Source organism: Lutjanus erythropterus, chromosome 9 (genome assembly GCF_056507025.1).
Source record: "Lutjanus erythropterus isolate fLutEry1 chromosome 9, fLutEry1.hap2, whole genome shotgun sequence".
Classification (NCBI taxonomy): Eukaryota; Metazoa; Chordata; class Actinopteri; order Lutjaniformes; family Lutjanidae; genus Lutjanus; species Lutjanus erythropterus.
In genome coordinates, this window is record NC_139325.1 from 15,261,324 (window position 1) to 15,277,248 (window position 15,925).

At 39.8% G+C, this 15,925-nt stretch overlaps 1 protein-coding gene across 3 annotated transcripts in view; it reads right to left on the reverse strand.

Annotated features, from left to right (window-relative positions):
• The window catches only part of grb10b (growth factor receptor-bound protein 10b), a 90,314-nt gene that overhangs the window by 28,200 nt on the left and 46,189 nt on the right, over window positions 1–15,925 (reverse strand). For all 3 annotated transcript variants that reach the window (XM_084726260.1, XM_084726261.1, XM_084726259.1), the window contains exon 5: window positions 13,288–13,432. In XM_084726260.1, coding sequence (XP_084582386.1) covers window positions 13,288–13,432 — 145 coding nt within the window. The remainder of the gene's footprint in view (window positions 1–13,287; window positions 13,433–15,925) is intronic.

The window sequence follows — 15,925 nt, forward strand, 5'->3', positions numbered from 1 at the left end:
CAACTGGTAACAACCTTATTCAACCTCAAGAAAAGATTAAATTGAAGGCAACTGGGCTGGAGAGACGTTTCACCTCTCATCCAAGAAGCTTCATCAGTTCATGCGTGTCAGACTAGTCTGAGCTAATCTATAGACAACCTGCTGATCTATACACTAGTTCATACTAGTTGTCTTCAATTAAATCTTTTCTTGAGATTACAATGACCTGGACGAATGAGAACATTCACGGAAAACCTTACTCAACTGTTATCAGAGCACAGCGCAAAAATTGGCGGGACTTAGGAACAGTCAGTTCAAGTTAGGAAGAGAGTAAGAAGTGATACCATCATCTTCTGACTCAGCTTTTATCTTGAGCTGTCTTTGTCTTGAGCTGGTTTGATGTCTAGTAATAGCTGATCTATGTAGTAATCTGATAAATTTGTTACATAAATAACACAGAAGTTAGAAGCAATTTACATTTTAACAGTTAAGCTAGATAATTAAGTTTTTCCTGTGGTAAACCAGATGAGCAATAGAGTAGAAAAATAATGTATTGAAAAGACGCCATATAATAAACTGCCATTTTCAAAACTTTTGTAACACAAACAAATTAAATGGTCACAGTTTTTAACAGCCTTTCGGCTTCTCATTTTCTATTCTCCTTCTGCTTATTCGTATTTCGTCCCTCCTTTACTGCCTTTTCACAGCAGCAGCAGCTCAGAAATCTGAGCTGTCCTACTTTCCCTGAGGGAGGGAGAGAGAGAGAGAGAGGGAGAGAAAGAGAGAGCAAGAGAGAGAGCGAGAGAGAGAGAGAGAGAGAGAGAGAGGACAGAAAGAGACAGAGGACAGAGGGAGAGCGATGAGATGCAGTCTCCATGACCTACATGAGTCCAACAGCTCTGTTCAGCTTTGGCCAGATGAAATGCCTACAGGCAGTACCACATTGCTCTCTTAGTGAAACACATGGACACACACAAACTTATACATATACATACACACCTGTATACAGGCACATATGGATGTGCATGAGCAAGAAAGCACACAAAAACACGCATACACACACTCAAACCAGCTGAAAATAGGCCACATGTATTACAAAACGTCTGAGTAAAGTTCGTCGGACTAAATCTTAAATTTCATCTAATGAATAAAGGAGTTTTAGTTCAATATTGCTGTGCACAGTCAGTCGTTTTCCCTGGGCAAATAAATGTGATACTCTGACACTCTAAAACATAGAGACAGAGGAAAGAGCAAACACTATCAGGGATTCCCATTAGCTGCGGGAGTAATGGGATCTTGCCCTATTAGCTGGGTGAAAGTTGTGGCTTCTAATCTTACACTGCTGCCCTCTGGGACATGGAGTGAGGGATGGACTATTAAAGGTGCATCATCCGCAGTGCCTGGGTGGTCCTGTCAAGCTCCAACGCAAAGATATTTATTTAGTTAAATTCAATACAGAAATGTAGTAGAGAATGAATTATTAACTATTTGTTAATATTTAAAGGTTGTGGTTTCTTACCATTACCTCACTGTACAATTTAAAATGCTCTGAATAGGACTCCCTTGTTAATTTATCACTAAAACATTAACTGTGATGACATAATTTGATGCGGGGGTAAAAGACCTAATGTGCGTTTCTATTTACTGTATGTGTCTGACAGTCTGCCTGTATTGCCTTATCTATTGGCTGGCTTATTTAGGCTACTTTGCAGAGACTGGACCAAGTCATTGTTTTGAAAGACACAAGTAATAAATCACAATGCATTCTTAACCAAATGCCATCTTAACAACAGAGCCTCGACTTACTGTTCTTTGTACAACTTCAAAAGTTGGAAAGTTGCATCTCTGTCTGTAATTTTCAACCCCCACATTTTGCATACTGCAATCCGCTTTTTTGTTGACCACCTGGTAGTTTTTGTACACTAAATTATGTTTGGTATTATTTTTTCCAACTGGAGCTCAGTAACTGAATCTTCTGCAGCTTGAAAGGGTGCTGTCCGATTGGTTCAAACAAAATGGATTTGGGGAATTAAGTGTTGACTTGCTGGGAATGAATAGAGCTAACAATAGTCGATTCAGGAATTGAAGGGAAATACACTAACTTGTGAATTCACATGTCTTAAAGAACATAATAAATTCATTTTAATCTTTGGACTTGGGAGAAGGTATCAAGTACTTTCAAGTCAAAAGGCTTAAGTCCAAGTGAGGTCTTGAGTCACTGGTGTTAAAAGTCCAAGTCAAGTGGCAAGTTCTTTTTGATTTTGTCAAGTCTAAAGTCATCAGATTTTGTGAGTCTGACTCAAGTCCAAGTCATGTGACTCGTGTCCACGTCTCTGTGACTTTGGGACTGTACCTGCTCTTGTTTGGTTTTCTCTACTGACCTTCAAGATGATGATATTTTAAAACAGTTGAAAGTTGAAATAGCTGTTTCCACGCAGGCAAAATGGGCAGTTTGAGATCAGATATTGTACTTACTTCAGTCACAATGTGAACTGTGCACAAACTCAGTGGCTGGTCTGGTCAAAGTTTTACTACATTCAAATACACTCTCTTGAAACTAGTTGACCACGCCATGATTTTGTTCTGTTGTATATATATCTATATAGACATGATTTTTTTTCTTGCAGCACAATGCTTGGAAGCAGATACATTTTTAAATGTATTTTAAGATTAGATTTTGTTTTCCAGTCTCCACACTTCCTTAGTATTTATATTATGTACTGTAGCAGTGTATACCTAAAGTCACCTTCTGTTCCTTGTTAAAAGTCAACTGTTGAGGACTTTAGCAGCGGCAGTTTATGTTTTAATACAAAATCTCTATAGCTGGAATTTATTTATCCGCTGCTGCTTTTTCATTAGCTCAGGGCTACAATGTGGTGTTCATCACGTGCAGTTTTCTGCCACAGTGTAGGCAGTGGATGTTAGCTGCAGATGGTTAAATGGTTCCAGTGACACTGACCTATTTTTACTGGAAGCGTGTAATTTAATTTAGCATGCAACAGGATCATTTTAAACCAATATTTTGTGTCTAACAATCTGCCTAAGTGGGATACTTCACAGAAAGTTGGCCACAAAATAAGTTGCTCAAGTAAAGTCTTGATTTCGGTCGGATATACTCATGCACAACCAAACTTTCACATAACCACAAAGATCTTAATACACGGTCTACAAGATGTTGATCTATTCCCAAGGGGCTTTGTCCAGCGCCAATTTTAAAGTCTTATTTATTTAAAGTGAGCCATTACTCAGACCAATCACTCCAGCCTACCTTATTATTAACAACAGGCCGTGTGTATGTGTGCGCCTGTGTGTGCATGTGTGGCAGTAGCAGGTCGAGGCATGTTTCCATTTAGCAGCGGGGGATAAATATGGCCCTGACACATGACATGTTCCAGATTCAACCACAACCTGTCTGTCTCGTCTCCACGTTGCATTTATCCAACAGCGGCCAAACAATTTGTATTTCACGGCACCGAATGCTGCAAATCCACTCAGTTACTCAATGCAATTTGTGAACATGTTTGTGTGTGTGTCTGTTTGAGAAAGAGAGCAGAAATATGTGTGGTGACAAAGGGTTACTGTACTGCCTGCATGCTCTCTTTACCTCTGCCACAGAGAGCATCAGATAACACGCAAAAGTGTATGTCTGTGTGAGTATTGGTCATGTTTTGGGGACATTAACCTGTTCATAAATTCACAGTGTGGGGACTCACTGGTCTTACGGGGACAAAATGCAAGTCCTGATAATGTAAATCAAATTACAGGGTGGAGACTTGGGTTTCAGTTACGGTAAATTTAATGTTATTTTAAGGTTAGGTTAAGGGTTAGGGTTAGGCAAGTTGTGTTATGGGTAAAGTTAGGAAAGTCTCCAGAAAATGAATTTAAGTCAATGTGATGTCCTCTGAAGTGATGGAAACGTGTCTGTGTGTTTGTGTGTATGTATGTGTGTGTTTCTGTGTGCGCCTTGGGCTCAGAGACGAGATGTAATGTTAAGAATAATGAGGCCAACAGGCAGGCATGCATCAAATATACACACATGGATGCACGCATGCACAAACTCAATAAAACATCCAGTCTGAGCACATTATTTATATTCACATCAGTTACAAATAATCACACAGATATAAACAATCCATGTGGCATAAACAGCACAAAGCTCACATATGCACACACACACACACACACACACACACACACACACACACGGCAAACATATGAACGTGACTAGCAGCTGATTACACAATACAACAAGTGTCTGCGTGTGTGTGTGTGTGTTTAATATTTCACTTTAAGATCCATTTAAAAGCAAGCTGGCTGCTGGAAGAGTGAGGCAGCAGATTTCTGGCGCTGTGTCACCTTTGATCTCCGCACAGTGCAGCCTGCAGAACACATCAGGGCTACAATGAGAAGCAGAACACACACACATATAAACATATTGGCTAACGCTCTCACAGATGCACACACGTAAGTATCCCTCGCTTGTAAAGGGTAACATACATACATTAGATGCACACACACAAAAGTGAACCTCCCTGACTTTTAAATACACACACTCACGCACTCGTGCATGCACCCACAGACGTTCCCACACACTGAGGCCAACAGTTTGGGCATCGACAGCATTCCACTCTGCTTTTCCGTTTACAGTGGAAAAATCTACCCTTTGACCCGGAGTATTTCCAACTTTGAGGAAGGAGGCAGCCAAGGAATGCCATGCTTCAGCGCTAACAGAGTGAGAGGAGGAGTGGATCGATGCCCATCATTTATGGACCGGGTGTTTCTAGTTTAAATCCATCTGCCTTCTTTTCAGAAACTAGAATGGATTCTTCAAATATTCATTGTGTAAAACTCCTTTCTTAAATAGAAAATGCACTGGTACTTAGAGGCTAAAGATTATAATTTTTAGACATCACTTGGCAATAAAGCTTGGCACTCTCACCACTCTCATCAGTGTGTTTTTTTGGCTGCAGCAGGCAGCTGTTTTCAGCTAAAAACCAACTTTGTGCTACCTGCACAGCACCAAACGTCAGGCAGAAAAAGTATCTTGCTAATGAAGACAGTGGAACATTTAGCAGCCAAACTGAATATTTTTCTCACAAACTGGTAGAGACCAAAACAGAGCTAAAAGGAGACGGAATATCAGATTTATGTCAATCAGGTGGACACAAACACAACTCCAGAAGAATGCTAATGTGCTCTATAGTGTTGTCATGTGATGTGCATATAAGCTACTGTTTGCTAACACAATCACTGTACCAGCTTTATAAGGGGATAATATGTCTGTGATATTTACAGCTTGTTTTGATAAGAACACTGTAGCAAGTACTTTAAAGTTGAGTTTTAAAGTTTTCACCGACTGATTGACTGGAGATTTCTAAATGCAAGGTAGTAGTGAGTAGCAGTGAGTAGTGAGCAGTTAATGTCACTGAACCCAATATGAAGGGGCCCTAAAGACTTTGGATTGGTTCAGCAATCTAATTGTTTCCACCCAGTCTTAGCAATGAAAGCTGGAAGAAGCATTTAGAGGTTTTAGAGTCTAAGCGATAGCATACTAGCTACACAGTTCCTCACATTTTCATGCACAAGCACACATAGACAAGGAAAATGTTGAAAAATTTTGCCTCATTAAATTTTTGGCCACTTATTACTTTACAGATTTCTTTCAGCTGCTGGGGAGGACTAGCACCAAACTGAGTGTATGCAATGCTTATATTCTACAGTGTTTGATAAGTAATCATGATATTTTATAGTCTTTTGCCGCAGCTTATACCGAGATGCAAAGTGAGACAGTATGCTGTCTGTCTCTTTACTGCAAACTACCTTCCTTGTTAGTTCTTTCTGTGAATAATTGAATAGAAGTGGATATAGTGCTGCTTATTATACTGGATTTGCGACATTTTCAGTGTTACACAAGAGTAATTATCTTAAATTGAGACTAATCTAAAATGGGTTGCATGATCTCTACAAGTAGATATGGAGACTTCTAACATCATGAGCTCATCATTTAAATTATACCTCCGTACACTTCACCTGATACTGACAACATTCACAAAATGCTTTTTTGATAAGTAGGTGTCACCGCTTTGAAGTCCGGCTGACTCAACTAGAGTCAAAGTCATGCAGAGATCGAGGTGAGGAAAAGTGAGATGAGGTGGAAAAGTGATCAGCATCACCAACATTAGAGCAAATGTTAATGATCCCTTCAGGGATACGGTGGCAGCAATGGCAGATTCCAAGCATGAGAAGGAAAAGGATACTAAGGAAACCATGTAATCTTACCTGCATGTAAAAAATGTGTTACAGCTGTTTCCATTTTAGGAAAATTTTAGTGATTTTCTTACAAAATCTAAAAATGTGTATAGATATGTACACATTTATTGCACACAATATGAGATTTAATGTGCAACGCCTTTCCCGTAGTGGATTAAGACTAAGTTTGCTTTCAATTCCCCACAATAAAAGTCCCCCACTATTTTGTTGTTTAAACGCTTGTATTATGAAGCAGAAAAAACAAGAAATGTTGGGTTTTCACCAACAATAACTTCTACACAGTGAAACAGTAGAATATAGCAGATATCTGAAAGTAAAAACAAGGATGCAAGAGAGAAACTAAATTTCAAGCCACAGAGGTTCAGTTATAAGCTACAAAGGCACTGAGAGCTGAATACACAGGCTTTTTCCACAAACACTGAACCAGTCCCTTTCCAATTCAAGCACCTAATGTTGAACCATTCTGAGCATTTCCACCCAAAAAAAATACTCAGAGCCTGAAAAAGTTGGTTCCCAGCTTAAAAAAAATTGATTTCAGGTTTTTCTTGGAAACCAAAGTGAACATGTCATATTCTACAGGTTGTTGAGCATTGTGCAATGCCCTCTGTTGATGACATCCTTGATAACAATGGCTCTGCTCAAACTTGGTGGAAATGTGGGCAGGTTCGCTAAATAGCAGCAAGGTTCAAGAACTAAAGCTTATTTGGTGGAAAAGGCCCCCAGAGACTTTTAAAAATGTCTTTCTCTCTGATATCCTGCACAGCAATGAGTTGAGTCTTGTAACATGTTTGTTTAAGGGGAAGAAGGGGCGTCATCACTGGTTGCCCACAGTCGATGAAGATGTCACTGCAGCCCACTTAAAGTCCGGTCCAGCGTTCTTTCGCCCCATCTCCGGAGAAGGCTCATTTCAAGTGCAATGCAGCACATCTCAGTGCCTTACAAGGGTGATGTAAATGCAAATCAATGACTCAGCATGGCCAGGAGAGATAATAGAAAAGCCTCAATAGATTAGCTTTTTACCATTAAATGATGGGAGCAACACATAAACAGCAGCAAATATGCAGTACAAGTATTACCCATGTTCAAAAGATTAGTACAAAAGCTTTTATGCATATATCAGTACATTCTGCATCCTGATTATGTGTCACACATGTTGCTTCCACTGTCAAAATCTAATACTATAAATAGGTAGAACATTTTCATAACCCTTAACATTTTACTTACCAAGTGTGCTCTCTTTCAAATGCTGTTGCCACTATCAGAAGACACATAATATAAACAGGTGCAAAATGTATTTAAGCCTTTTTTACATACTGTATTTAGCTGTCTTGATAATGCATGAAGAAGTGAAGACATGTTGGACAGGCCTGCATGATGTAGAAAGCAATAGCATCATTTGTCAGACTTGTGCAACTGAGCACCAACAGCCCATTAGCTAACATTATGAGTGCCAACTGCTAGTCTGGCACCATGCACTATTTTAGGCATCTTACTTCATCATGTGTGAATAAGTTTTCATCTAGTGAGCTAAACTGTTACAGGACACACTGAACAGCACTACTGCCAGCCTGAGATCAAGAGGAAGTTTGACTCAACTAAAAGTTTGGAGTAAAAGACTTGGAGGACAGAGGAGTACTTGTGACAGACAGAAAGACAAACACTGACATACAGTCTGAGACACACAGAGATAGACGGACCAATAGAAAGATAATGAAACACAGACAGGGCGTGGGGATCCTGCCATACCATCAGAGCACAGTGAGCTACAGGACATCCAGTCCAAGTACAGTAAATCCAGCAAAATCTGGCAACCCAGTGATCAAATCAGTGTTCCCACACTAGAGCGACCGGGGCAGTTATGAGAACACAGTGTCCAAGTGAGCACATAACAGCGCTCTCTATTGCACTACTGAGGACAGACTGTCATGAACCTAGACTGAGAAAATTAATGGATATACCAGCTAACTGCCTTGCATTCAAGGCTTCTTATAGGTTTTTCCATTGCACGACATGGATTACACCGGCCGAGGCCCTAGTATTTTCTTAAGTATAGCATGAATGTAATACCTGCTTTTTGGCAGGTTGGCTGTGTGTGGAAAGATATATGGAGTTTTGGAATTCAAAATTATGTTTGTAGTAATCCTACGCAGGCACAGCAAGTCACTTTTTTAAGTGTCCATCTGTGCACACTTTCACACAAACCACACTTGACTGGTGGCTCATAGATGGCAGTTTCCTAGTTCGATGTTCTTAATCATTCTGTTAGCTCCCACGCTAACCAAATGTATTCATTCTGATTTGGCCTTGTGTGTTTCATTGATGCTACACTTAAGAACAACAGCTCAAACTGTAGGTTTGGCACACACACACCTGCTGTTAACACATTTGAGTACAAACCCTAATTCCAAAAGTTGAGATGTTGTGTAAAACTTAAATAAGAACAGAATGAAATGATTTGCAAATACTTTTTGATTTGTATACAATTGAATACAGAACAAAGAAAATATATTTAATATTCAAACTGATCAACTTTATTTTTTTTTGTAAATATACGGTGATTTAAGATTTGATGCCTGCAACACAGACTCAAAAAAGTTGGAACAGGGTCAACAAAAAACTGAGAAAGTTCATCTGAGATGGACTGACAGTAACGTGTGCTGTGGTCTGACAAGTTCACACCTCAATCTCTTTTTTGGAAATCATGGATGTCATGTCCGACGAACTGAAGAGGAAAAGAACCATCCAGACTGTTACCAGCTCAAAGTTCAAAAGCCAGCACTTGTGGTGATATCAGGGTGCACTAGCAGTCATTTTGGAGCAACATATGCTGCCATCCAGACAACGACTTTTTTAGTTGTGTATTTACACAAAACAATTACATTAATCAGTTTGAACATTAATGTCTTTATTTGCTCTGTATTCAACTGAATGGGTTCAAAAGTATTTGCAAATCATTTCAATATGTTTTTATGTATATTTTTAAACACAGCGACCCAAATTTTTTGGAATCGGGTATGTACTTTGTACGAACCATTATTTCTAATAACATAACTGAATATATTCAATCCCTATTTCAGATTTTCTCCTTTAAGAAAGCTCAGCTATGAAGACACACTGGAGAGAGGAGGGATAGGAATGGAGAAATGGAGAAGGACAGAAGGGAGAGGAGAGAGCAGAGGAAAGTGAGGTAATTAGGAATCATATGGCCATGTCAAACAGCTTGCCCAGTGATTCCTGACAGCCTTGCACTGCGTCCTCATGCATCCTGCACAGAGGCCAAGGAGTGAGGTAAGGAGGAACAGAGGGACAGAAGTATGAGAGTCTGTCAGAAAGCGCCCGGAGGTTGGAAAATTCAGTAAACTAAACAGAGAAACTTCTCACCAGCAGGCTGGCTCGCTGGACTGGATGCTTGGAGGGCAGGGAGAGGGGTAGATAGAGACAGACTGACGAAGAGAGATAAAGACAAGATGGCACGAAACAGAGCACATATGGTTTAAATGATTATGGTTAGAGGCCTTGGCGAGTAGGCAGGGAGCAATAATTTACCTGCTCGCCATCCCACTTGTCAAACCCTAAACAGATCACTCACTCCTCCACCGATCTGATCCACTCAAGGGAGGTGTATGTACAAAAAAACTGCCCCACACGGTTCTGGAGTCGGACCCCAAAAGCACATGTGTATGATGAGATGGCTCCAGGGGAGGTTTTTTTTTTTTTTTTTTTTTTTGCAGTTGAAAGGTGCTGAATTGAATTTCCACTGAAGAACAACCACAATGAGACATACTTTCCATTGCCATCAACAATGGATAGACACTGCCAATGCTGTAAATAGTTTACAGAACTCACAAAGACAAACAGGCAGGCGTGAGCACAAACACACAAACACACATGCATCTAAAAAACAAATACGCCCGTACGCATGGATGGATGCACAGCACACTCACACAAGTTAACAAAAGAGTGTGCACAGTGCACACACAGTAAACACACAAAAGGAATCCAATTTTCCACAACTGTTCTACAACTCCACAGCTGTGCTTCTTCATTAGATAAGTCTGGCGATCCATGCAAAAGAAAACCAATTATAACTCTGCTTTTCTTTATCTAATGATGGTTTAACTTTAGTCATGTTCAGATTTTACAGCATTCTGAGCAGAACTTTTTTTTTACACTCCACTGAAATTCATATTTTGTAATATGACTTTTAAAAACCAGCAGGGCGCACAACTCCAAATCTTGATTAATATAAAGTGCATGATCACAGTAATGATTAAAAACATAGCATAACAAAATACTGGCACTTACTGATAGTTTTCTAGTTTATTATGGACAAAAAAGCGCATTTCAGCTCTACGCCATCATTGGTGTTACGGCTAATATGACGAATAAAATTCTTAAGTTGTTGTTAATTAAAAATTAGAGATGTTCCTAACAGCTAATTTTCCTGTTGATTATACAGAGAAGAAAAATTAGATGAGCCATAAAGGTAAGAAAACAATGTCATATTGTTTATTAGAGTGTGGCTAATGTTAGCAGCACTAGCACCAGCAGTCTGGTCTTCTTGCAGGTTAACATCCACATGCCTGTGCTCAACAGGGTTATGCACTGGAGCGTGGTGGGTGGCAGCATGACATCTTACAGTCAACAGTTAAACAAGGTTGTATATTAATAAAATATTAAAAACTTGTTCAAACAACCTGTGACTCTGGTGCCGACTAACAACATTTAATCAACTAGACCAAGAGGTTTGAAAGTGTGAGTGTGAGCCTCCCCCCTGACAAAGGTTGGTAAAAAAAAAAAGTGGCTCAAAAAGCAGAGCTGGTCAGACCTGTGTCTGTTTTTTCTGATCTCAAAGTTGCACGTTTACATATATTTCATCATCTGATTACTGTATGACCACAGGAATAATTTACCTCTGCTGCTAATCACCAACTCCCCTGCACCTCCTTCAACCCCCCACTCCACTTCCCGGTCTATAGTGCACTCTTAACAGGCCATCTGGGAATCCAAAAAACCAACAACATTCCCGTCAAGTGAAGGTCTCCCACTCTAATAAATAGGTTTCTGAATATTTACCAGACACGCCTGTTTTACTTATACAGAGCCAAAGTTATGTCACAGCTAGTAATTCAATGCAAAACTCATAACCACTTAGTAAGACATTAATCTTTGACCTATTTACCGTATGAACTAAGATTTATAAGGCAGTGTTGAATTTATGCCGCAGCCAGTAATTCAATCCTACGACATTCCCACAGAGAAAGAAACAACTTTCCCACTCGTGAAGACCAGAATGAAACCGAACCTTTCATGGTTCAGCCCAATGTTAAATATTTAGAGCTGTATTTATGTCACAGATGGCAATTCAAAGCCACAACTTCCCAACTCTTAAAGCATTTACTGGTTGCCACGGGTTTATCAATTCATGAAGTGATTAATGAGCTGACGTTTGAGAAAACAGAGCAGGTCATATTAAGCTCGTGTTGGCGGGAAACAACTTCACTGGGACTGTGGCGTATGATCTTGTATGGCCAGAACAGGCCAGGATCACAGCCAGGGAGCGAACTTATGAGAAATAGTCCACCCTCACATTACTGTAAGCTGGTATGTTACTGTAACCAGCACAGAGTGGCCCCATGTGAAGATCATTAAAAGTGATGATGGAGGGACTCTGACTTCCAGGAATAGACACACCAGTCTCTAAATCTTTGTCAACAGATGAACACACAAATGCAAACAGGCTCATAGAAATGCAGCCATGTGTGCAGGTACACACACATGAACACACACACATACACACTGTAAAACAACATACAGGAATTTAGAGGACTAAACTAATCTATTTCTCATTAAAAGTAGAATCAGTGGGATTTGTCTGAGCTGTTCATGAATGCACCAAGTACTGAAGTTTTGGGTTCGTAAAGTGTCCCGAGCACAGCAAAATAATGAGGAAAGTAAGGACATGCAGGCCGGGGGCAGGGTCTCTGCAGATACAGCCATACCACCACACCCTTCTAGTCGGTCATAAGTGATATATGAGCCTATACATATGTTTACAAAACACGTTGCATATTATACCTTTGACTTAAAATAAATAACCAAGTTTTATTTATTAAAGTTAATTAAACTTAAAATTTGATGAGTTGAATGAATGCACTTTACAGAGTTCAATCAACTCATTAAACTAAGTTTTTAAAGAAATATAATCAGCATATTTGCAGATTTACCAGCATGCATTGTTTGAGAGTTAAAATTCTTTTTATAGACCCTTTTTATAGTATGAAGGAAACATATATGATGAAAACTTGTGAAAAAGTTGGTTAAACTTAATTTCTTAAGCTTATTAAATACAGTGTCTTAAGTAGAACTAAATTAATCAAGTCTATTTGACTGGAAAAGTTTGCTTTGAATCATTACAAAATTACCTCAACATATCTTTTCAAATAACTTAAAATTTTAAGGCAGCCCTGACAGATTCTTTTTTAAGTTAAAACAAAAGGTTTACTTTTACAGTGCAGTCTCTGTGCCAGCAGTCATCACCTCGTTCTTTTTTTTTCCTCAAACAAAGCCACAAACCCTCTCTTGAGCACATGCAGGCACTGTACAGAAACAGCGCTCGCTATCACATGCAAGCAATCAACACGCCTCAGATGAGCAAAACATGGGGCAGATGTACAGCAGGGAAAATTCCTAAATGCTTATGTCCAACACACAGTTGACCACTACACACAGCTGATTTACGATACTCAAATCTTGCATCCTTCAAAACAAGTGACACACGCGTTTCAGTTATCAACATAAAAGTAAATCAAAATCAGCTGATGTCTCATATCCTGTTTTTCAAAGGGAAACGCATATGAAATGGCCTCCCATATACCGTATGTGGACCATGTTTTGTATCCAGTGCAACCACAGCAAATTATAATGCAGAGTAAAATATTAAACCCACAAGAGCCCTGCTGGGAAAAATAAACTCTCTGAATTCCTGAAAAGTTTCTGGAAGGTTTCTACAGTGTGTTTATGTGGGGTTTGACTTACATAGTTGCCAGTGGAGGGTTCTCCAGGAGGTAGGGAGCCAGGACTGAGGACATGGGAGCTGGCTGGACTGCAGAGCTCAGGGAAGGGGTTTGGGATGGCTGGGAGAGACGATGTCCTCAGCTGCTGCTCCTCCTCCTGCAACCTCCTGGACGAAAAGGAAACAGAAGAAAGGAACAGTCATGCTGTGGTCAAACATGACTTTATAGCATCAGTCCATGTTCCTGGTAAAACCTTGTTTGAAGGGGTGTGCACAACACTGCCATGAGTCTTTCTGAATGTTTATGACTGTTGTCGTTAAGCGTCATTTGACATTGTTTCAGATGTTGTTAATAAAAACTTGACATTAATCAAGCAAATAATGTCCTTGTTATGACAACTTGACAGTATGAAACTGTTTAGACTTTATGTCCTTACATTAGGTTAAATTGTAATATGTGGCTGGTTTTGACAGTGGCTGTCATAAGACCATTAAAACTGTGTCCTAAATAATTTCCTTGACTTCAACTAAAGTGGTACCATTTGAACTGGTCACAAAGATGTCATTAAATGTTATAATGTTTGAATATAGAGTACAGCATTAAGATGATTTAACTTAAAGAGTTACCTGATGGATAGATAGTTTAGTTAGTTAGGTAGTTTACTTGATCCTGAAGTAGGCTAAGAGCTGTCTGCTGTTATCTGTAGCTGGCATAAGCTAGTTAACCATGGAGCTAGCCACATAACTGGTTGACTTCCCAGGTTGTAAGAAGCCAAACCCAACAAGAAAACCCTGTTGTTCCCTGTTGTCAAACTGACCACTGTTGGTAATGTCAAATTGTCATAACAACTTATTACTCTCCGAACTCATCTAGGACCCCATCATTCTTAAAAAGATGATTGAGAACTTTTTTTAGAGTCTTTAAACCTTTAAAGGCAGAGCCAGAGCTGTTTGTAATCATACCAAAAAGATAGCTGATTGTTGAGTCTCATTTATAAAGTGTTGTCACGTTCACTAATAAAATGGGCAAAATTATGACCCGAAGTCTTGGGTCGTGACCTGGAACAGCCTTGTGAAAAGTGAAACAGGAGAAGGTTGAAATGAGAGCTGCTGACATGTGAAATATGCACAAGAGAGAGTTAATAAAGCATTGCTGTACAGTATCCAGCCTCATGTCTGTTTCCATTTGATCTCCCCATAATAAAGTGGAAATCACAGGCCCCCGCAGCCTTTTCTGCAATACCTCCCATTAGCTAGTTAGCTCAGTTAGCTGTGGAGCTAGCTGCCTAATTAACTGGCTCAGCCCCGGAGTGCCAGGTGCCAAACCCAGCAAGAAAACCACCTCAGTACTGTAGCCAATCTTGTCAAACTGGCCCCTGCTGGTAATGTTAAGTTATCATAACAAAGACATTTGTGTCTTGATTTATGTCAAGATGTCTTAATAAAGACATTTTTGGCTTGATCAGTGACAAGTTGTCATAACAAAGACATCTCAAACAATGCCAACTTTGCATTACAAATGACATAACTGACTCAATGACACTTAATGATGTCATAAAGGTGTCACGACAGAGTTATGACAGTGTAATGACAGTCTTATACACGCCCCTTTCAAATAAAGTGTTACTCTGTATGTTCACTCATAAAATGGGCTAAAATATGACCCGAAGTCTTGGGTCGTGACCTGGAACAGCCTCGTGAAAAGTGAAATAGGAGAACTTTGAAATGAGAGCCGCTGACACATGTGAAATATGCGTAGGAGAGAGTTAATAAAGCATTGCTGTACAGTATCCAGCCTCATGCCTGTTTCCATCTGATCTCCCCATAATGAAGTGGAAATCACAGACCCCTGCAGCCTGCCAGATAATTTTCTGAAATATTTATCACGCATCAATATTGAATCAAGACATCACTTTAAAGCCGTTTTTAAATTAGGCACATACTGTATAGTGTAAGCTTGTGGCCTGCCTGGAAGAGGAATGATTATTTGACAGCTGATCATAAACTTTTCAGGATCTTTCTGGATTTTTTAAAAAAAACAGGCAGACTGGTTTGTGAAATTCTAGCTCAGAGAATCACTGTAGAAGACTCTTTCTCTCTGTCTCTATCAAACTCTCTGTAGAATGCAGTGAGTTCAAAAGGGAACGGGCCTTTTGATGTTGTCCCATCTGAGCTTGAGAACAGGGTTATCCAGAGGTCAGGCCTGAATAATAAGAACTTCAGGGCCTGAGTCTGTGTGTGTGTGTGTGTGAGAGAGCATGTGTGAGTTTGAGAGGGAGAGCTCATAAGACAGAATACTCCATTACCTGACCATCCCTCCTTTTCTGTCATGTACTCTGAAGGTGAATAATAAGAGCTGACACTGGCTGTGTGAGCACTTCTGAATGCATACAATAACAGTGTTGGGGAGAATATGGGTTACTGCTCTTTAAATTGAGAGAGACGTCTGTACTTGATGCTAAAATAAATTAGAATTTTTACCTTTCTGCTCCTGCTCGTGTAGTTTGAGACAAAGAGGGAGTGACAAGGAGGAACGGGTCATTCAAGGGCTAAAGCGAGGGAGTGGGGAGGAAACATTGTGCGCAATTATCGAGAGGGTGTGGAGGGATGACAGTGTACAGTGAGAGGCTTCTTTTCCAATGTGGAGAGAAAAACGGGTTG